This window comes from Haplochromis burtoni, unplaced genomic scaffold, assembly GCF_018398535.1.
Source record: "Haplochromis burtoni strain Fernald_Lab_line unplaced genomic scaffold, NCSU_Asbu1 Contig_558, whole genome shotgun sequence".
Taxonomy (NCBI): Eukaryota; Metazoa; Chordata; class Actinopteri; order Cichliformes; family Cichlidae; genus Haplochromis; species Haplochromis burtoni.
In genome coordinates this window covers 323,629-345,651 of record NW_024582919.1, presented here as the reverse complement: position 1 = coordinate 345,651, position 22,023 = coordinate 323,629, and the positions used below count along the sequence as shown (strand labels likewise).

At 41.6% G+C, this 22,023-nt stretch overlaps 2 protein-coding genes across 2 annotated transcripts in view; both read right to left on the bottom strand.

Moving 5' to 3' along the window:
• Positions 1-4,284: 4,284 nt before the first annotated feature.
• LOC102292966 (dysbindin-A) lies at positions 4,285-16,669 on the bottom strand. Its single transcript, XM_042214387.1, has 10 exons — positions 14,813-16,669; positions 13,946-13,999; positions 12,994-13,034; positions 12,787-12,857; positions 10,293-10,425; positions 9,610-9,742; positions 9,255-9,277; positions 8,996-9,142; positions 6,262-6,387; positions 4,285-5,062 (listed from the first exon to the last, which is right to left on the bottom strand). The coding sequence occupies exons 1-10, from the start codon at positions 14,866-14,868 to the stop codon at positions 4,794-4,796; spliced, it is 1,053 nt and encodes a 350-aa protein (XP_042070321.1). The 5' UTR covers positions 14,869-16,669; the 3' UTR covers positions 4,285-4,793.
• Positions 16,670-16,788: 119 nt separating this feature from the next.
• LOC102292663 overlaps positions 16,789-22,023 on the bottom strand; it is an 11,950-nt gene continuing 6,715 nt past the window's right edge. Inside the window, exons 6-8 of the mRNA XM_005948138.2 lie at positions 20,074-20,211; positions 19,734-19,951; positions 16,789-18,422 (exon numbers count right to left, since the gene is read on the bottom strand). Of these exons, the coding sequence (XP_005948200.1) occupies positions 17,262-18,422; positions 19,734-19,951; positions 20,074-20,211 (1,517 nt within the window). The 3' untranslated portion in view covers positions 16,789-17,261. The remainder of the gene's footprint in view (positions 18,423-19,733; positions 19,952-20,073; positions 20,212-22,023) is intronic.

Below are 22,023 nucleotides of genomic sequence, written 5' to 3'. Positions count from 1 at the left end.
TGATGGGTGGAAGAGCCACAGGCTTTGTAGTGGAGTCACTGGATGGAGCCACATCAGTCGCGCTGCTGAGAATAATTGAATGTAATAACATCCTGAGTAACAGAGCTGAGATAGCTACCCCTGAGGTGGCAGCAGAACATGCTCATCTCAAAGGCCCACCTTATCCCACCACTCGATAAGAAAGATGAGATCCTCCTTTTACTGGCATGTGACCTACTTAGTCTCCATAAGGTGAGGCAGCGTAGAAATGGTCCTCACAATGCCCCATACGCACAGACCTGTGATGGGTTATCATTAGTGTTGTCTGTTTAGGTGATGCTCACAAGCCTGCAACTGTGGATGCCTATCACACTAATTTGCTTGAGAACAATCGCCCATGTCCAAGGCCATGGTTCATATCAAAGAAAATTATGGGTGTAAGCCTGAGCAGGAAGTCTTTCCTACCACTGAAATACTGAGAGTTAATGCATGCACTCTTGGAAGCACTCTCTTTGATATATTTGAGGACGATAACAAAATCGGCCTTTCTGTTGAAGACAAACTTTTCCTAGAGGTCATAAAGAGACAGATGTTCATTGATGACAGCGGCAGGTGGGTGACACCACTTGCATTTAAGGGACCTCGCCAGCGGCTGCCCAACAGTCACGACCAAGTGGTCAAATGCTAATCCTCTCTTTATCGCACCCTTGAAAAAAGGCCTGAAATGAAGAGGAATTTCTTTGCCTTCATGCAGAATATATTTGATTGTGACCATGCTGAACAGGCTACTCCACCTGAAGTGGACAACCAGTGTTGGTTTTTACCTACCTTTGGGGTGCACCATTCTCAGAAGCCGGGTCAGATCAGAGTTGGTTTTGACTCAAGTGCAAAGTGTCATGGCGTCTCTCTTAAAGATGCCCTCCTCTCTGGACCTGACCTCAATAATAGCTTGTTGGAAGTATTGTTGAGATTCAGATGTGAAACTGTTGCAGTAACCGCAGACATAGACAGATGTTTCACAGTTTCACTGTTAGAGAGGACCAACAATCCTGCCAATGACTTCTGTGAGCATTGCATGAAGGTTCACGTGTTTGTCAACACGTGACCAGACGAAGCGTTTCTACATATATCTCACTAACACGGTGCAGCGAATCAGGAGGATTTCAGAACCGAAACAATGGCACTGTGTTTTTACGAGCGCTAACACTGCTGACGTAGGCACACGCTCTGCGACTGTTGCCGTGGTGACAGTGCCTGGCTCAAGGGACCTGCTTTCTTGTTACAGTGTTACAACAGAAACTGAAACCTATGACTGTGTGGGCCCCGAGTTGGATGATGAATTCCGTATCAGATTATCCATAAATGTATCACCTGCAACAGACTCAGGAAGAGAGCAACTGAGCAAAGAATGGCAGACCAATTTTTAACAAGAAATTGAGAAAATTATTCTGGAGTTTGTGGATTTTGCGCTCTCTATGTAAGGGTAGGAATTTTAAAACAAACTCCAAAATCATTTGGGAGCCAATTTAAAGAAAGTAAAATAGAGGTAATGTGAGCTCACTCGCTAGAGTGTGTTAAAAGTCTGGCTGCAGCACTTTGCATTGCTTGCTTGGTGTAACAGGGATGATTTGTCTAAGCTTATAAAAAGGCAGTGGATGCATAAAGTTTTCTCTAGTTCAGAGGAGATTATAGCTTGCAATTTATAAATGTTCCTTAAATAAAAGCAGCAGCAACATGAAATAGTTTGTATGCGACTCAAAGTTCACAGGCTGGTCAGCATATGAGCAAAAAAGAAGAAATCACATGACTGGTTCTTTTTCCAGATATTTTTTATTGAAATTTATGCCTCAATTTTACAGAAGACAAATCTAATAATATGCTGTTTTCCTTTTTGTAGAATGTAAAAACAATATGAGGCATACATTCCCACCTGATAATTACAACAGTGCCAGTAGATCCAAGCTAATAATACAAATAATAAACAATAATAAACTCACAGTGCTATCCGGTTGTTCAGTGATGACGTGACGAATCCTACTTCCGGGTCTAAAGTAGTCTGCGTTTAATATGGCTTTTGTGTTGTTAACATGTTTAATGTTTTGTATTTTCTTCTATTTGATCTCAAAAAGCTCCTAAAACAGTCAGTGATCACTGTTGACCTCCCTCGGCTTTTATTACCGCTAATCATTTATTTAAGCTCAGTTTTTAAAACCTTAGGATGTAACTACAGCCCAGCCCATGCAGCAGTATATGAATGACTAACCTCGTATTGTGGATGGATTATCTCAGTTGTTCTCCTGGCTGAAGTTTGGTCCTTTTACAGCATCCTGCCATGCGATTACATTTGTTCCTGACCACCGAGAACACTCACGTTAACTTTTATCGAGTGGGAAAAAAGTTAGCTTGTTTATATTATGCTAACATAGCTGTGTCGCTAGCGGTCACGTAGCACATCATTATATACCAGCTAGCCCAACTTCAGTAACCCTACAAACGTCACTGCTGTTTAGTTTTCTGTCTTCATTTATGCTGGAAGTGATAACAGAGCTGTACGTTTTAATTTGTTTCCAAAACCCCGCAGTCAGGACATGCTATATTGTATTTAGATAGAAGCTAGCGAGCTAACTCCCTGCTAACTTCTAACTCCGTTAAATGTCATAAATTCCGTTTTCATGGATGCCTGGATGTTAAACTCAGTTGTTACACCTGGTAGAGCAGAACGCTGATCATTTTATTAAAGATGAAAGACTTTAGACAGTTTTTCAACTCTCAGTAATGCCATAGTGATCGTTTGATATATGGACCTGCAGCGGAGTTTAGGCCCAGACACGGCTAGTGACGTCAGACTGAACAACCGGATAGAAGTTCAGTTCCTTATTAGTAAGTTATTCAAATTAAAAGAGGGTTTTTACACAGAGGCATTCTGTCAGGACACCAAGGAGAGCAGTGTGTTTCTAGTGAAATCGTAAAACAATCCACTTTCACCTCAAACTGCTCCATAAAGCTACTTGCCTGTTTGAGATTACAGCCATCTTGTGGTTGCAGTTAGTTATCGTTGCGTATAGCTCTGGTCTCCGTGGATCCTGCTGCATAATGAATCCATCTCCGATGTGTATCCATGTCCTGTTAGCTTGAGCTAATGAAGATGACAAGCCAGCAGCTTTTTCCTGGTTGTTTGCGCGTGCACATTAAGAAAGAACCTATGGACTGATATTAAACTGATGGGAGACCAGCTGGCTCTACCTTCACTGCTCTGAGATCATTTTGTCCTAACGATGAAAGGGGTGGAAAAACATTTTTATGTTGAAGAAATAAAAATGATCAAAAGGTTTCTGATCACTGCAAAGGTTAATTCACTGAAGTGCATCGGATTCATGTCAATTTGTACAATTCAGCCTGTTCATGCCACTCTATAAAGACAAGCTAAAGCTTTGTGGCGCACGTTGTCTTGCTGTCTATCTTGGCTCCACATACGCTATAGCTTTTATTTTTGTTGCTATTGGATTTAGACCAGGAAACATCTGGGATGAAAGTCCAAAATAAGAATTAATGACCTGCACACAAGCAACTGCTAAATGAGCTGCAGCATACTGGCAGCCATGCAGCGTGCCTCATTCCTTGGGAAAGGTCACTGAGATTCACAAGACATACATATTTCTGTCCTTGCTGGCTGTCGATGGTTTAGGAGCTGACCAATGGTCAATCTCATCCTCGTCTTAAAACGGATTTTCAGACTCTGTCTAATCAAAGCGCTGCTTTCATTCACCGGGTTGAGCAGGTGACTCTTGTATTGAAGGATAGACCCATTACTAGAGGTGCCTGGTCTAACTCTACTGTCAATCCAATAAAGGCAAATAACCTCCTGTTCTGAATCTTCCAAATCTTCGAGCCTCACTGAGTTTCTCTTTGCAGAAAGAATATTTCTAGCAAAGCTTATCGATCAAGATTACGGCGTCCTGTCCCTGATTTCCTGATTTGCAGCTGAGAAAATACAGATAACAGATAAGCAGTGCAGGAACGCACGAACAGACTTAAAATGCAACAGTGGAACCTTTGATAGAAAAAACTGAAAGAACAAGAACACGTGCACAGAAATACAGACAGCTCGTACAGCAGCAGTTGGTACTATCGAGTGTTCTGGTCTGCTCGTCTCTGGGGCTTTTCCACCGGTGTTTTTCCCCCAGTGTAGACTGTCCCCTGTCTGTCCCTTGGCCCAAGCTAGTGCACTTTTTTCAGAACATTTTGGTTGTCATCCACATATTGCTGGAATCAAATATTCTAAACAATAACGTGCAAGAGAGGAAATTAACGTGCAACCACATCATCCTCAAATGTAATTCATTAAAAACAAAAACATTACAATATGAAAACCATCCATTAGACATTTGTCTGAGTCAGAAGAATTTATCATCATCAGCTTGCCGGGTTTCAAAACTGACAAAAGATCATAAATTTCACATAAACATGCAAAACACTGCTATGACAGATTGATATTTTTATAACAGGTGATAAATACTTATGATTGTGAAACACTTTGCATACAGCGCCCTAATGTTAAAGGCTCAGGTCATCAAATTGGGTTTGTTTTTTTTTTTTTAAACAAACCAACAATGATTTTGGTTCCAATACATTTCTGACCTGCCTACACGTGGTTAGTAGAATCAATTCATTGTTTCAAAAGCTTTACATTTTGAAAAAACAAAGAAATTATATCTTTTAAAAAAAGCATTGTAGGCTAACATCTGGAAGATCTTTGAGGACCAGAAAAAGCTCTAAGCCCTGCTAAATCAATGCAGTAGCCACAGGTCCAACATTCAGGCCTTTCCAAGGGCGTAGGTGCCAGTGCACAGGTCTGCTGAACTGTCACTGTCGTCAGAGCCTCTGAGTGTACCAACATCATGGAGACCAACCAGCGCCATATCTGGATGAATATCCTCTTCGTCTGACTGCACCAGAGGCTCATCGCTCTCCTGACTGGCCAGTTCCTCTTCTGGCTGCCAGAATACATCCTTGTTGGACAGCTGGTCGTTTGGGGGAGAGGTTTGGTTCGAAGATTCAGAAGAGCAACGTGTAAGGTCTGGACCTATTAGAGAAGACGAGCCTTATTTCACAGAGTACCCGACAAGCTTAATTTTCAGTCCTCATCTGACCGTAATATTTAATGCTTCCATCATTTATAGCTCCTCTGTAGAGACGAGTTGTGTGTTTTTAAGTAGTTTTAAACTTTGTGATCCACAAAAAGTAAAAGAAGAACTGACTGCGTTACAGTCAGGGTGGGTGCAGCGGCTTCGTCATGTGCGATTCATTTGCAGTTTGGATGCGTAGGGGTCAGCACCTCCTGCTCTGACAGCAGCTGGAGGTGACTGCTGCGTGGGGACCGCCACCTGTGAGCGCTTTGGCACGGGTCAGGTGGCCACGGCAGCACCCGGTGCTTGTGGAGAGTAAGAGCGATACGTGCTCTCATCTCAAAAAGTGGTCATAAGTCTTCCTAATAACACCAGCAAAAGTCGCCAGATTTGTCGCTAGTCACTTTTTTAGAAAAAAAGACGCAAAGGGGGTCTGAAAATCCGCTAAATATAGCAACAAAGTCGCTAAGTTGGCAACACTGGGCAGGGGTCAACCTCAAAAAGAGCTCTTAGATTGTTTTCTGTTTTAGGGTGGAATGATTGTACAGCATACATCTTACTTGAATGAATGATGGATATTAGTACTGACATTAGTACATATCCATACAGCTGCACTAATACACCTTCAATATTTGGTTAAATGTCCTCTAGCAAGTTTTACTCAATGTTGCTATTAACAAGCTTCTGGCATGATGTAAGCAGGATATTTGACCACGCTTCTCGACAGAGTTGGTAACATTCATTTAAATTGGCTGGTTTACTATCACACACACAGCTTTTATGCATTTTCTAAATGCTTCAGGTCATTCCAGATGCTTTATATTCACCTTCTTTTACTCATTATAAAACCATTTAGATGGATGTTTGGGATCAATTTCCTGGCTTGTTCTTATGCACTTACTGACTTCCCCTGTATGGACCATTGGAAAAGAACAGTTCAAAGAAATCATGAAAAGTCCAAAATGACCATGACAGCCATGTCCACGATCACCACATGTACACGTCTGACCACAAGTGAAAGTGAAATATTGTATTGGAACATTAAACATGCTGATGTTTTGACATGTTTGTATGAGTTTACCAAGCTGATTGTGTTTTGTCAGGATAAATAATTCTGCTTTGTACTCTATGACAACATGTCTTGAGTTGAGATTACCTGATGTCAATGATGATTCAGTAGTGACTTCATCTCCACTGGAGTTGAGGAAGTCATCCAAAGCCTCTTGGTCTGTGTTAGTTAGTGTCACCTGATCCAGAGAGCAAACATCAGCACCTGCTGGCTCTGCAAAAGTAAACGTACACTCCAATTATGCAATTTGCTAAACTTAATATATGAACTCTACAGTTACTGATACATACTACATGTGGCAAACAGTGCATCGTTTCAATCAACAGGGTGTATATTTCACACACGTTCTGTCTTTACACCTACTTTCACTCCTCGTTTCTCCAGAACATGCATCCACCTCTCCAGACTCACTACAGATCACAGTGTTGTCTGCCAGAACATAATATGGATGCCCCTGCAACCTCTCAATCACCACTGCAAACACGGGACTGATCCCCTCACCTCGCCCTTATTTTAATTCTCGGTTGTCTCAGACTTTTTTTTAGTACTCAGTTCAGGTAAAATAATTAGAGTGGGTGATTTTAACATCCATGCAGTTGCTGAAAATGACAGCCTTTGCATTTAATCTATTATTAGACTCAAATGTAGGGCTGCCACAAACGATTGTTTTGATAGTCGACTAGTCAGATCATCATCCATTGGACGTACAGCTTATTGCACCAGCAGCATCTGCTCTTATATAACTATCATTAGCTTACAGCTTTAAGTGTTTAAGGTGCTAACTAAAAATAAAGACAAGATGATAGTTTATTAAATTTTAATGAAATTTGCAGATTGTTTCGGTGAAGTTTAATAAACTCCTTGCTATCTAAAATATAACAGGACACCGGAGTAAACTCTCGAGCATCTCACACTTCTGATAATCAGCTGTCTGCTTGACGTTTATTCAGCTGTGTAAAAACTATAACTTTAATCTCAGCCAAACCGATTTACTCAGGAACAAATAAAATACTAAAAAAAATATAACATTACATATTACAAACAACATTTTTAAGTTATCTAAGTGACTCATATATCATGTTTAACCTGAGTAGCGAAAGACAGCAGTGGGTTTGAAAACGATTGGCCGGGAGTCCGGTGTTCTCACGGCGCTAGTGACCTAGCCCCCGGCTAGCTATCGAGCTAGTGGCTAACAGACGTCTCCGAAAACGTCGGAGCGCTTTTGAAAATATGTGGTGTCCTGATAAACTGAGCCGATATTTGAGGTTTACACAGCTACATTCTCCATGAAAATATGTTAAACGTTTATTTTGTGACACAGAAAGAATAATAAGAGTAATATTAAAACTAACTAGCTGCCGCCATTGTTGGAAACTAAGCTGGGCTATGCATTTGTCGGAGTCTTCGGCCTACAAAAGTGGGCACAGTAGGATGCGGTTCCTGAATTTGGACACAGCTACGACACCGGACACAGCTGCTTCTTCTTCGGGGTTTATCAGCAGCTGGCATCCTTGTACGTGCAATGCTGCCATCTTCTGTTTCAGTCCGTTATTACACTCTTAAATCCTGCTACTTATTCCTGCGTCTTTTGGGATCTTACAGAGCTTCAAACGACGCGTCGACTATTAAATTAGTGGTCGACGATTTTGATAGTCGACGTAATCGTGACTAGTCGACTAATCGTGGCAGCCCTACTCACATGACTTCTAAAAATGTAGAAGAGGCTGTATGTGGGCTCTTTTAATGGGCTACATACCCCAGGCCTTCAAATTAGCAGTAAATAACCATTGCTTGAAAAGCCATCACTTGACTCAGCTGTCTTAGGATAAGCTCCAACCTTCCTTTTATCTCTGTAAAGCAGCTAACAGATCATCTGCAGAGGTTTATTTGAAGAGTTTCAGTCAGGTTTCAGAGCTCAGCACAGCACAGAAACAGCTTTAGTGAAGGTTACAAATAATCTTCTTATGGCCTCTGACAGTGGACTCATCTCTGTGCTTGTCCTGCTAGACCTCAGTGCAGCTGCAGGTATTAAAGGTACTGTGGTACAGTGGTCTTCCTCTCCTAACTCCCAACTAGTCCTGGCTGATACAGTTCAATTCAATTTATTTTGCACCAAATTACAGCAGCACTCGCCTCATGGCACTTTATATTGCAAGGTAAAAACAACCTCTAGCAGAACTGTTTGGGCTGATGGCAGGAAGAGAGGACAAAGACACCGTGGAAGAGAGAATAACAATAATGACTAAATGCAGAGTGGTGTATAAATACACAGTGAGTGAAGAAGAAACACCCAGTGCATCATGGGAATCCCCAGCAGCCTACGTCTATTGCAGCATAACTAAGGGAGGATCCTGGGTCACCTGGTCCAGCCCTAACTATATGCTTTAGCAAAAAGGAAAGTTTGAAGCCTAATCTTGAAAGTAGAGATTGTGTCTGTCTCCTGAATCCAAACTGGAAGCTGGTTCCACAGAAGAGGGGCCTGAAAACTGAAGGCTCTGCCTCCCATTCTACTTTTAAATACTCTAGGAACAACAAGTAGGCCTGCAGAGCGAGAGCCAAGTGCTCTAATAGGGTGATATGGTACTACAAGGTCGTTAAGATAAGCTGTGCTCCATCTTATATATGAAGAGACGGAGCCGATGAAAAAAGCCCATTTGGAGGAAGATATGGATTATTTTTTATTATCCTGAAGTTATTCACCATTAGTCATTTTCTTAGCAGATGTCTTTGTTTGGGTGTTAAAGGCTATTTGTCATTTCATTATTTATACATTTTCATATAGTTAGACAAAGTAGTGTCAACAATCTTTCATTTGTCTTACCTCTGTTCTGCAGGCATCCAGTGGACAGGTATTTTTCCACATCTTGGTTAAAGGCTTCTTCGTAGACTTTCTGTCGCTCTCTCAGTTTTTGCTGCATGACCAGCTCCAGCTCTGCTACTTTCTGAGCATGCTCAGAACCCAACTCCTCTACAAAACAGGAAGAAACGCAGCTTAAACAACATCTGCTGGTATTGTACCAGGTTTACCATTGTTGAGAATAACATGTAAGAAACTGGAGGATGAACACGCGGAAACTCACCTTCGAGTAATTCCAACTCCCTCCTATTTACAGAAAGGAAGATTTTCATTAATCACCCAAACATTTAAGGTCATTCTGTTTCTCTGACCGTTTAAATAATGTGGTGACACTTCTGCTTTTTCACTTTGAATGTAATTAGTTTAATCAAACTGACAGGAGTCACAAAGACACTCAAAAATGACAGCCATAAATCTAAGACAATACATTTCACTGATGCCTGCCTATTTCTATATAAATGGTCTGTTTTTGATGTTTATAATTACATAAAGATCATTTTATCACTTTTTAAATCAGTTTGATTTTAATATCTCACATATAAAGGTTTTTCATTAAGAAGGAAAAAAAACTGTCATACCTTTTTTTTTTCTTGTAGTTTTCTGATTGGTTGATATGTTGCTGTTTGGCTGTCTGCTGCTCACACTGCAAACACAGTGCCTCCAGGTAAACCAGTCTGCTCTCCATTTCCTCAAAGTCGCCTTCCAAATGAGCTGGAAACAATCGCACATAAACACCACAAAAACCTGCATCTTTGTTCCATTTTGTCAAAAACACTGCCCATGTGTAAAAAGTCAAATTCTGTTGTCTTTGTTGGCCAGATTGTTTCGGTCACTTTAATATGAGCAGTGCAGGAAGAGCTGCTGGAAAATGTGAAGCCATAAACTGCATGTCCTTGGAATTACTGATATACTAAGGTGCTCACATACAAGTTGCTTTTTAATACAATCTCTGTTAAAAAGACTACATTTAACGTATTGTTATCATCCCTTTACTAAGTTTCTCTCATTGCTTAAGTCAGGTTAACAATCTAACAAATTTCCCACACGTGGACTAATAAAGGTTTATCTTATTATTTTGTATCAACACTTGACTAAGCTTCGTAGCATAGCTGTCAGACCTCGGTGTAAAGCATTACTCAACATGGAAACTTGAGGTTTTGTGTTCAATCCTTAAAGTAGAAGCTCTAAACGCTGAGGCGGCTGACATCATATCATCATCTGACCCGCTGACTGTCATCTGACCACAGAAATGAACACGAACCTATGTTAGCAGTGATGGCATCAAGATCACTGATAAAGGCTGGCAAGCTTTGCAGTTGTTCATGCAGTTGTGTTAGTGACGTCATTTTTCTCTCCCAGTGTGCTGAGAGCATCACTATGTCACCATCCAGTGCCTGAAACAAAGAGGGGTGACCGTGAGCAGACCAGAGGCAGTAGGAACTGTTAGGTCGTCTGTGATCGCCGCCGGCACAAAACCACAGGCTATCTAACTGTTAACTAACTGAATATAAGCAGAGCTGATTCAGAGTCGTTGTTTTTATTTTTCAGGTTGAAGTCACTCTGTGTTGTCCTGCAGCCACTTCCTTAGTTGTAATCTATGAATTGCTAGAAATCACTGTATCTGTGAAGTGCTGAGCTTAAAAAAATTTATAAAGAAATACAAACATAAACATTTATTTATGCCGTTCTACTTTTAAAGAGCCTACGAACTGATTCTGGATTTAACAGGAAGCCAAAACAGGAGAAATCTGCTCTCTCTTTCTAGTCCCTGTCAGGACTCTTGCTGCAGCATTTTGGATCAGCTGAAGGCTTTTCAGGGAGTTTTAGGACTTCCTGATAATAATGAATTACAGTCGTCCAGCCTGGAAGTAATAAATGCATGAACTAGTTTTTCAGCGTCACTCTGAGACAGGATATTTCTAATAAAGAGCGAAAAATATAATTAATATGATGAATGAGAATGTAATGAAAGATGAAAATGATAAGAAGACCAGAAGCCTGGTTTTAAGAGTTCACAGTTGGAAATTTCAACAGACTAGAGACCAAAGAAAAGCCATCTGGTGTCCGTATTTGGTTGGACATGTTTCTCAGATTTTTAGTAACCTCAATCACATGTGCATTTAGAAGCAAAAGTGCAGGTCTCTACATCTCTAAGACATTCCTGCAGTTTAACTAATTCATGTGTCATCTGGCTTCATGGACAGATAGAGCTGGGTGTCATCTAGCAGTGAAAATGTATACTATGTCTTCTAATGATGCTGCCTAAGGGAAGCATGTATAATGTAAACAGAATTGGTCCTAGCACTGAACCCTGTGGAACTCCATAATTAACCTCAGTGTGTGAAGAGGACTCTCCATTTACATGCACAAACTGGAGTCTATTAGATAGATATGATACAAACCACTGCAGCGCAGTACCTGTAATACCTACAGCATGTTCTAATCGCTCTAATAGGATATTATGGTCGACAGTATCGAACGCTGCACTGAGGTCTAGCAGGACAAGCACAGAGATGAGTCCACTGTCAGAGGCCATAAGAAGATCATTTGTAACCTTCACTAAAGCTGTTTCTGTGCTGTGCTGAGCTCTGAAACCTGACTGAAACTCTTCAAATAAACCATTCCTCTGCAGATGATCTGTTAGCTGTTTGACAACTACTCTTTCAAGGATGTTTGATATAAAGGAAGGTTGGAGATTGGCCTATAATTAGCTAAGACTGCTGGCTGGGTGACGATGAGGAGGAAGCAACTTTGTGTAGGAAACCTGGCCTTGTTAGGAGAGACAGCATCCATCCCACTTTGGATGGCACAGCTCTCATTTCTAGAAATCTGGCCACATTTATTAAACGCCCCAAAAAGTGACGATCCAGAGTTGGGACCAGGAAGCAGAGCTCCAGTCTTACGTACCTAACAGATCATCTGCAGATCACACAATGAGTTAAACTGCAGGAATGTCTTAAAGACATAAAGACCTGGATGGCCGCTAACTTTCTGCTTCTTAATTCAGATCAAACTGAGGTTATTGTACTCGGCCCTGAAAATCTTAGAAATATGGTATCTAACCAGATTCTTACTCTGGATGGCATTACCTTGGCCTCCAGTAACGCTGTGAGGAACCTTGGAGTCATTTTTGACCAGGACATGTCCTTCAACGCACATATTAAACAAATATGTAAGACTGCTTTCTTCCATTTGCGCAACATCTCTAAAGTTAGAAATATCCTGTCTCAGAGTGACGCTGAAAAACTAGTTCATGCATTTATTACTTCCAGGCTGGACGACTGTAATTCATTATTATCAGGAAGTCCTAAAAACTCCCTGAAAAGCCTTCAGCTGATCCAAAATGCTGCAGCAAGAGTCCTGACAGGGACTAGAAAGAGAGAGCAGATTTCTCCTGTTTTGGCTGCAGTTTGGATTCAGGAGACGGACACTATCTCTACTTTTAAGAGACATAACTCTTAGAAGTAGAGATAACTTTTCTTCAGTCAGTAATGAATATTAAAACGACCCAGCTTTGCATTAATGTCACAGTCGCAAACTCTATACAACTGATATTCAAGCAACCCCAGACAAACAGTGGAAAAAAGAAAAGAGGTATCATACCCTCATTCAGTCCAACTGTTTTACTTATAGCCAATAATATATTTAAAAGAGGTTTTTTAGTTCTTCTACCTCTTAAATTTAGGTAAACGAACGATGCCGCGAGACGTGAAAGTAGATTTCTAACAAGGCAAAAACAGAGAAATAGCTCGTACCTCTGCAGCCTGAGCACAGTCCTTCGTTCTTTTATGCAGCAGAAACCAACTCTCCTCATACCTACAAATAATCATTTTAACAGCATAAACACTTTTCTTTCCTTTTAACCTTGTGATGTGTGTGTGTGTGTGTGTGTGTGTGTGTGTGTGTGTGTTGTGTGTGTGTGTGTGTGTGTGTGTGTGTGTGTGAGTGTGTGTGTAGTGTTCGTTCCAGGCCAGCACTGAAATGAGGAACATGCTCTTCAAACCTGGACAACAGACAGACGGATCACACAATGTTTGTCTGTCACGAATGAAGCTGCTTACTTACATGGTCAGCTTGTTATGGCTAGCCATTTCTGCTAATCCTTATACTCCAATGAAACAACACTGCATTTATTGCATTATATCCAGACACTAAGTTGAGTTTCCTGAGGAATCTTAAGCCTTTTTCAGGCATAGGATAAGCAGCACAGTGATGAAGTGGTTAGTACTGTTACCCGACAGCAAAACAGGTTCTGAATCAAACCTGCTGGTTGGCTGGTGAAACTTCCACAAGAACGTGGCTGGTCACCGTTACTTAATGATTTAACAGGAGGCAGCAAATACTTTCTCACACAGTAGTTTTGAACAGTTTATTTGTTTTGTTTTTTTGAAGAATTCAGTGATATAAAAACACTGGCACCTGCCACGACTACCTCTCAGCCTCCCAGCAGACACACCTGTGGTATCAACTTCAACATTTCAGGGAAGTTGTTTTCTGGCCTTTACCTGGAGGTCGAGGTCACTGAGATTTGATCTCCTCCAAGATTTTTAGTAAATCCATGTATGCTATCAATTCTCAGTATCACATTCACAAGATTTTCAGAAATCTTGACCTCTGACCTTTAGGTCACCCCGAGATTCAAACTATGGATGTTCCTGGTGACTAATTTCTTAATTGACTAAATGAGGAAAAAAAACATAGACTAACCCACTAGACTAAAACCAAGAAACACTCAGATAGTAATTTCAGTTTGAGAACCGTTTAATGGAAAACGTCGAACTAATGAACTCACTAAATGATGAATCATGCCGCTTAAATTTGCGGCACCGCGCATCACGTGTTATCAGCATTATACTCCATTATATATATATATATATATTTTTTTTTTAACTTTTTTTTAGACCCAGCTCTCACCTGGGTCTCCTCTTCATTTTGGTATTTCTTGATTTGTCTCCAAGTGTCTTGAAGCTGTGGGGAGACAAGAAAAGGAAAAAGTCAGCTGATCCTCTTAGAGCGGATCAGATTTTTGGGTCAACCCAGTGAGACTGATTCAGGTGATTTTTAGTGCAAAATATGTCGAGGCTCGGTCTCTAACTTTCTGAACATTTCAGAAAGTTTAATATTCATCCATTAAAGTTAACATGGACTGTAGTCAGAACACACGCTGTCTGCAGGCTGCATTATTTTCAGTTTAGTGTGAGACTCATATTCATTCAAATGTTGACAGCATCTCCATGACCACATTGTTACAAAAACGCATTTAAGTCAAGAACACAAAGTAACAAACTAAGGTAACTACCGTCTGTTACCTTGGTAACTGACTCAGAGTTAACGCTAACTCTATTTGATGAACACAAACAGAGTTTCCCTCCTCTCAGAGATAACAAACGCGTTATTAGCTGAACCTGCTTCTTAGAATAGAGCCCGATTACACACACTCTCCCTCAAACACACAAAACAGCTGCACTCCAAAAGTTTGTTTGTGGGAGGGGGTCATCACATGACTATCAGCTGACAGCAGTAACGTAAACAGCTGGGATCGCACCAGTTGGCACGCTAACAAATGGAAATTAGTACTGGGTATGCTGACGCATTCAGCCAGCACAAAAGCAGAATAAGAACTGGTTGGTTGGTTCAGTAACCGCTGCTCTCTGTAGCACACACTGCAGTTGTTTTTTCATTAGCTATCGTTACCTGCTATGCTACACACTGGCAAGACCTAATGCACGAACTCAGCTAACGTTACCCAAAGTTCACTAGTGCAGAAAACAGCGGACCAACCCCGTTGTGAAATCCTGCTGGACGATGTGAAGCTTTTCTCTGAAGTTTTCAAACATGATTCGTCTCGGACACGCGCGATTTCGGTCCTGACAGCTAGCTGCAGCCACCGCTCGCTCTCGTCTTGTTGACGTTTATTAGCGGCTGCAAACAGCAGAACGGTGCATTACTGCCGCCCACTGTTATGGAGTGTGGACAAAATGTGCTCAAAAGAAATCATATCGAACAAACGACTGAACATGGTCTCGTCATTTTCACTTCTTGAGGTCTTATGTCGATAAGTCGAGTTCAGCTTTCAGTGGACTGAGTTGCTGTCTTGTCTTTTTTCTGTGGTGAAAAAGCAGCTACAACACAGGACACAGAGCATCAGCTCAGTCAGTCACATTATTTCACGTTGATCTGTGACACATTAAAGTGATTTCCACATTTCCTTTATCAGCCCGTGGGACAGTTGAGCTTCCCATCACCTTAAAAGTAAACAGCAGCTCAGTGACAAGATAATTACCTGGTATTAAAGTGTTTATTTTGCTGCTCTGTGTGCTAAATCACCAGATGAACGATTCACCTCTTGTCCTTTTTACAATCCTGTGGTGTTTTACTGGTATATTTCTTTTATTTTCTTTACAGGTGACACTCAGAGGAATCCTTTTCTGTGAAAGAAAAGTGTTATGAACTGTGAGATGCTCTTTTAGATTGGTCAGATGTTGTCACACCAGCCCTTTCGTGCAAACATGCAGGGAAAACCCTGGGTTAACATAACAAAGTGGGTCCCAGCTTTTTGTAACCATGAAGCCAAGATTGATGACATAATATATAACAGGTGCTTGCAAACCCAGAAAAGGGAAACTGCCTATAGGTCGAGTCATAGAGAACCATCCAGCTGAGAAAGATTATAAAATTGACTCTATGACAAGAAGAAAGCAGGAAAACCCTCAAACTGGGCCGGAGTATAACAATTTGAACATCTTATGTATTTAAATGTTTACTTTATTAATCAACCACTTTCTATGCATCAGGATACACTGTTACAGCTGTAATCTCAGCGTTTGCTTCAGCTTCACTAATCCTGCAGCCGATGATTTTCCAAATGAGCAGTTCTAATACTTGTGAGCTTGACTTGTCTGTGCTGGTGTCAGTAACATGTTCTGGGACATGAACATTGGGAGGAACAGTCTGTCAGCACTGAGTCCAGATTCCGCCTATGGCAGTTTGATCATAGGGTCAAAGTGTGAGGAAGGCTCGGAGAACAACAGCTTTTGGTGGAGGCAGCATAAAAATATAGGGTAGCATAGTCCTTACTGGAAAAACGAGGCTTGTCATTAATCTCACTCAAGAAACATATCAGTGGAAATCTTGTGTTTCCATCGTCTAGGACCAACCTCCATCCTCCAAGATGGCAACACTTGCCCCACAGAGGGTTTGATCCCCCGGGTAGCAAACACCCAGGGGTCATGCTGCACGTTGCTTGATGCAGCAGTGGTGCCGTTATTGCATTCTTTACATTCTAGCATTAGTAAACTATGTTAGCTGAAACGTTTATTATGGTCCTAAAATAGTGCAAAAGTTATTATTGGCAATGCAGATAAAATATGCAGACTGATTAAACGCGACATTATGTAGTACAACAAACTGTCTTGGGTCAAAATGTAGCAGTAGTATAAAAATGTCAAATGTTAAAGCTTCAATTTTAAAACTGTGTTTATTATTTTGAACACATAAATTTCAAGTTAGCAACACGTTTCAGAAATGCTAGGACAGAAGCCCGAGGGCAGCTGGGAGCCGAGGAGACCAACTACTGTAGCTGTTCAAACAAAATGTTGACCTCGTGGTGGCCGCGGCTCCGAGGCAGAGCTGGTGCTCTACCAGGTCGGCGGCTTGATGCCTGGCTCCACCTGTCCATGTGTCACAGAATCCTTCAAGCAGATAATGAACCCCGAGGTCCGCTCATGGATCTCCCATCAAAGTGTGTGCGATTGTTATGTAAATGCGCTTTAGATAAACGCATTGTGCGTGAATGAGTGAATGAAACGTGTAGAAAAAGTGCTTTGACAGCTCACACTGAGCAGTCCATTTACCATAATGTGCTAAAAGGTGCCCCCCCCCATACTTTTATTTTTTTCCAAGATACAGTAAGAGAAATAGCAAGCAAGAAGAAAATAAACAGACAAAAAGCAAACAATGAATCAACTGAAAGCTAGCAGCTTTTAAGCTTTATCACTTCTGCATCATACAGTCCACGTTATAGTGCATCAGCCAGTATCATGACTTCCAGTTTATTTTATCTTCAACAATGACACCAGTACAGGACATGTACTGTCTGACAGGAAACCCGTCATCATGCTCTGCCACTATTCAACACAATAAAAGCTTTTAAAAACATTTCTGTACTTGTCATCATAAAATCTTAGTTACATAACAGTGAGTGTATTCATGTTTGGATACTGTTTAAAAATCAGTGCTTTAGAAGGATTCTAGAGCTGAACCTGGTCTTGATGGCTGAGGTAGTAGGCTTGGCCTGGAGAAGCCCCTCTTTGGAAGCGCTACAGTAACTGATGGTAAGTGCACCATCCTTGCATGTGTCCTTCGTGGTGCTCATTGAAGACTGTTTTGTAGCACTTTTGGATTCACGGGCTATGTTGGTGCCGGCTCGTAAACTACTCTTCTTAATTTTCTTGCTGTTATCAGTACCCTTGGCACTGTGCCTGGAAAAAGAATTGGCTGGTGGGTCAGATGTCACTGAGTTAATAGCAGCTTTAGTTACACTAGTCCTAGCAGCAGCAGCCCTGGACTCATTAGCCCTGGCAGGTGGCTTTAAGATTGCAGAGTTCTGATGTTTTTGGAGTGTTTTCTCTCTCAGGTGTTTCCATACAACCTCACCAGCAGGCATGAGGTTATAGCTAGTGCTGACATTAGTGAGGCTTTCCCTTTGATCAGAGGCCTCCAGAGCAGCTGTGCTTGCCACAGGCAGCTTTTCTATATTTCCCTTTCCCCTCTCAAGTTTCACATCTCCAACATGCCCGTATCTTTTTCCTACAGCTTTCACATCGTGGTTACCAGAGTGTTTACACATGTTCACATAATCCTCTCTAACATTGTCCCCTTTCTGCTGAATCTCGTAAATATCACTCTCCTGTGAGACACGAGCATCTTTGTCCTGAGATGTCTGGCACTCATTTGATGAGTTTTTGTCCAAGGGAACCCGATTCGGAAGGACAGGACTGGTGTCTGGTGGAAGGCCCCTCCTCCGTCTGGATAACCTCAGGACCACAGGGTTCTCATTCAGCCGTCTAGACACTGAACGTTTATTTAAACATGGAGTTTGGCATGAATTTCTTCCTGAATTGTGGAGAATACTGAAGGTCGTGTGGATGCTATAGTATTTAGAAAGCGTTGGGTGGCGAAGGTGCTGATTGTTAGCTCGACGGTGGTTGTGATGTAGGGGGTGGTACTTGTTGCTGCTTTCCTGGGCTCTGCTTTGGGGATGGCGCCTTGATTTGTATGTATTGCTTGGCCTTGTGCCTTGTTTGTTACCAACACCAGTTCTCGGCGTTAAAGGAATGACTGACGCTACACAGGAGGTTCTTTGCTCAGAGATTTTAGTAACCATGGCAACCTGCAACAGAGAGAAATTGTGATAGTCTGCATACTTCTGTGGATAATCATTTTTGTAGGCCTGAAGTTAGCATCACCCTGGTTTATGATGCTTAGATGTTTTGGTTTCACAGTAACCATGCAATTTTTGTTTAAATGCATTTGGCAACATATGAAGTCAACGACGCATCCAGAGGAACAACGCCACCATCACATGACTTTAGCGTTGGCATCACTGAGCCGTGATGACATAGCCCAGAGATTGAAACTAAATACGTTCACACACACAGACAAGGTGAGAGGCTTTCAGTCTGATCACAACTTACATTTCTAAAGGTTTCAGTCACTTTCTGGACTGTTTTTTGTTTCTGAGATCTGTGTATAAGATGATGAAAGGAGGTGTCACCACTGCTCCTGTTTCTCTGTCCATTTATTTTTAGTGCTGATCCAACTATAGCCAACTATGGGGGGTACACAACAGATAGTTCCCACGACCATCGGAGGACTAACCCATGGAGTGAAACTTGCATCCGATCGACGATTTACATTAATTAGTGATCGTAATTCCATCAAACACTGATGTCCTTGGATTGTGGGAGGAAATCAGAGCATCCGGGGAGAATTATTTAACATCTATGCCATTGGGGGGGAGGACCCTCCAAACCCCCACAGTCTGTCTTGGGGATGTTTTTTTTAACAAATGCTAATCTCAAATGCACAAGGGGTGCACACACACACGGGTGAAGAAATACTCAGATTTCCTTTGACATATAAGCTGTAGCAAAAATATACAAACACACAACACCAAAATAAAACAATGCTATGTTGGTGTATGATAACAACAAAGCAGAAGCAAAACAAACAAACAAATCCATCATTTGTGTACACTAAAGCTGATTCATATCTGCAGACCCAGTGTTTGGACTGTTTGTATCACTTACCAGCAACTTTAACTTTAGCTCTAGATGTCAGAGAGGCGACAGCTCTCTATGCATTTGTATTCAATATTGCACATGTCAGGTTAAATGTCACTGTGACTGTTTCAGCTGTTTGGCAGCATTGACAGCAGCGCTGTGACTGTCAAAGAGCAGCTTTATTAATCCACACACACTCAGTCAGTGGCCCTCTTCAGCCACCATCAGGTGCCACTGACAATGTGTCCAAGACCTTTTACTCTTCTCATCGAACTTAGTAAAAAACTGTTGACAAAGTCCAAAAGGAACAACCCCGGGTGTTAAAAGGACCTGTATGTTTATTAGTGTTTGGTTTCCATACCGATGATACAACAGCACACTTTTCACACAAGCAAACGTGTAGTAAAGCATGACCAGACCTTGTTAGCCCTCTTGACATGAAGTAAGTGCTGGCGAGGTCTCAGGAGGTGTATCTGAGCGCCCTCTCGCCTGTCCCCCTCCACTCCCTTCTTCTGTTGCTTCCCTTCTCTTTCATCCCTGTCCATCCTTCTCTGTGCTCGAGCTGTTAAAGGGCAGGTGGATCTGAGCACAGCAGGGCTGGCAGGCCTCCTCTTCAGTGACCTGGAGTCACTGTGCACTGCAGGACAGGCACAGGAACTGAAACTATCATTTCAAATAGCAGCTAGAGTTTAAGGAGGAATAATACACTTGCAAAGAAAGATGCAGAAGTTTACAAAAACATTCGCAGCAGGCGAGTACCTGTTTTTCTACATAACATCCTGATTTTCTTCTCCTCAGCTGGAGCCTTGTGACAGGAAGGCAAACGCTGACTGTCACCTGGCTCCCTGTCTCGCTTACTTGTTAAGAATGCCATGTTGCGCGGTAATGCTGCTGAACCTGAAGTGAAAGAGGAAATGGCATCATCAAGTGTGCGTGGCATGTCCCTTTTTATTTTTAATCTCCGTAGTCTCTCACAGAGTTACTTCACCAAAACAGTTTAAAGAGGCAAAAAGATGCTCTGAGAAACACTGTGCAGCCTGACTCTGCTGTCAACACAGTCCAAACAACCTAGCTGCTACCAGCTAACTTCACTGTTATACTTAACTGTCGACTGATGTTCCACTAACTGCTTTAGCAACACAATGTAACCCACATCTCCTCCAGCACTCATGCTCAACATGTGCATGAATAGAGGGAAACTTAGGGTTAATGTCTTGCCCGAGGATATTTGGCACGCAGGCCGGAGCAGCCAGGGATCGCACCATCAACCCTCCAGTTAGTAGATGAGCTGTACAGGCCGGATAAAACTTTTAAAACAATTTCATTTCCTGCATCCATTTTTTTATGTCAAACAGGGAACTCAGAGGAGCGGCAAAGGCAGGACAAACAAGGACAGGCTGGAAATTACTACAACTGCAACAACATCAGGTTGTGTTGCTCGCAATAAATCAGAATATATTCTGTACGGTGGTGAATTATGTGAGTGGCGTATTTTTCTGTTAAAAGTGTGGAAAAAGACGAGTAAGCAGGCCGTGTGCCCTCTCGGCTGATATGAGTGAATAGTCTCAGTTTTTTCCTCACTTTCTCTCATGATGGTAATTATTCAAGTAACATATCTGCGTAGTATTTATATGATGATTATATGAATAATATACAATATTTATGTGATTGATGTGTAATGTGTGTAAGAAGTATCAAATATTCATGCTGTAATCACAAGGCCCAGCCCAAACGAGGGGAAAATGGCAGTCCTTGCCTAGAAGCAGCTATACTCCCTTGCACTGATTCATTTGGCGCCACTGACAAAAAATGAGGTTACACTCTTTGTTGATGGCTTAAGCTAATGCAGGAGGGAATGTCAACAGATACAATTACCACACACAGCCCATCTTATTTGAACCGGACCAGTGAAACTAAGTTCAGTTGTGTCACAGTCTTTCTACATTATAAACAAATGCTTCATTCATTCAGCATAACCCTTTGGACTTAAACTTAAAGAAATAAATGCGTAAAATCACAGAAATCTATAATCAAATTACTTTGATGTGTTGTGAGTAGCCATGTAAGAGTTTTTATTAGTCAACAAAACTTTTAAAATTACAGATAAAAGTCCAAAGCTGAATTACCCCTCCACAAAAAAGTCCAGTGGGCCAGATTGGAGCCCTAGCCGGGCCGATGTTTGATATTCCTGGTCCACAATCAATATGCCACCTAGGAAACATCTAGATGACCCAAAAGTCATCAAAAGTGCACACTTCTGACAGCCAAATGTTGCAGAACAGGGAACTGGTGGAACAACAGAAGTTAGATTTGACCCTACAGATATATGGATAAATGATTTAAATGAAAAAATTGTGTTGAGTTTCACGTGACAAATGAGCCTAGACTTTATTTTCCTTGCAGGTTCAGGTTGCTTGGAGTGCATCCAAGGTTATGAGTTTTTACATTTTGTCTGGCTACACAGGGGGTTGCATCCAAAAGGGGTCATTGTTTAAACACCAGTGAAGATTGTCCACAGTGGGACTCCTGATTAGAGAGGAAATAGGCAGAGATCGAGAAATGAGGGAAGGGACGGACGGACGGACGGATAGATAACTAGATCTCTCTCAGGCTGCTGAGGGCTGCAGTCCTTCTTCCTAATCTCCGTGTGCTCACAATTATGTCCACAGTTAGTTAGACAAAGAAAGTATTTTTGTCAATATTTACAGC

Excerpts from the sequence above, each read along its gene's own strand:
- LOC102292966 (XM_042214387.1), bottom strand. The coding sequence starts at position 14,868 with ATGTTTGAAAACTTCAGAGAAAAGCTTCACATCGTCCAGCAGGATTTC. Across the intron at positions 6,388-8,995 it reads TGGATGCCTGCAGAACAGAG|AGCCAGCAGGTGCTGATGTT; the intron begins GTAAGACAAATG and ends TTACTTTTGCAG. Across the intron at positions 5,063-6,261 it reads TGAATCATCATTGACATCAG|GTCCAGACCTTACACGTTGC; the intron begins GTAATCTCAACT and ends CTTCTCTAATAG.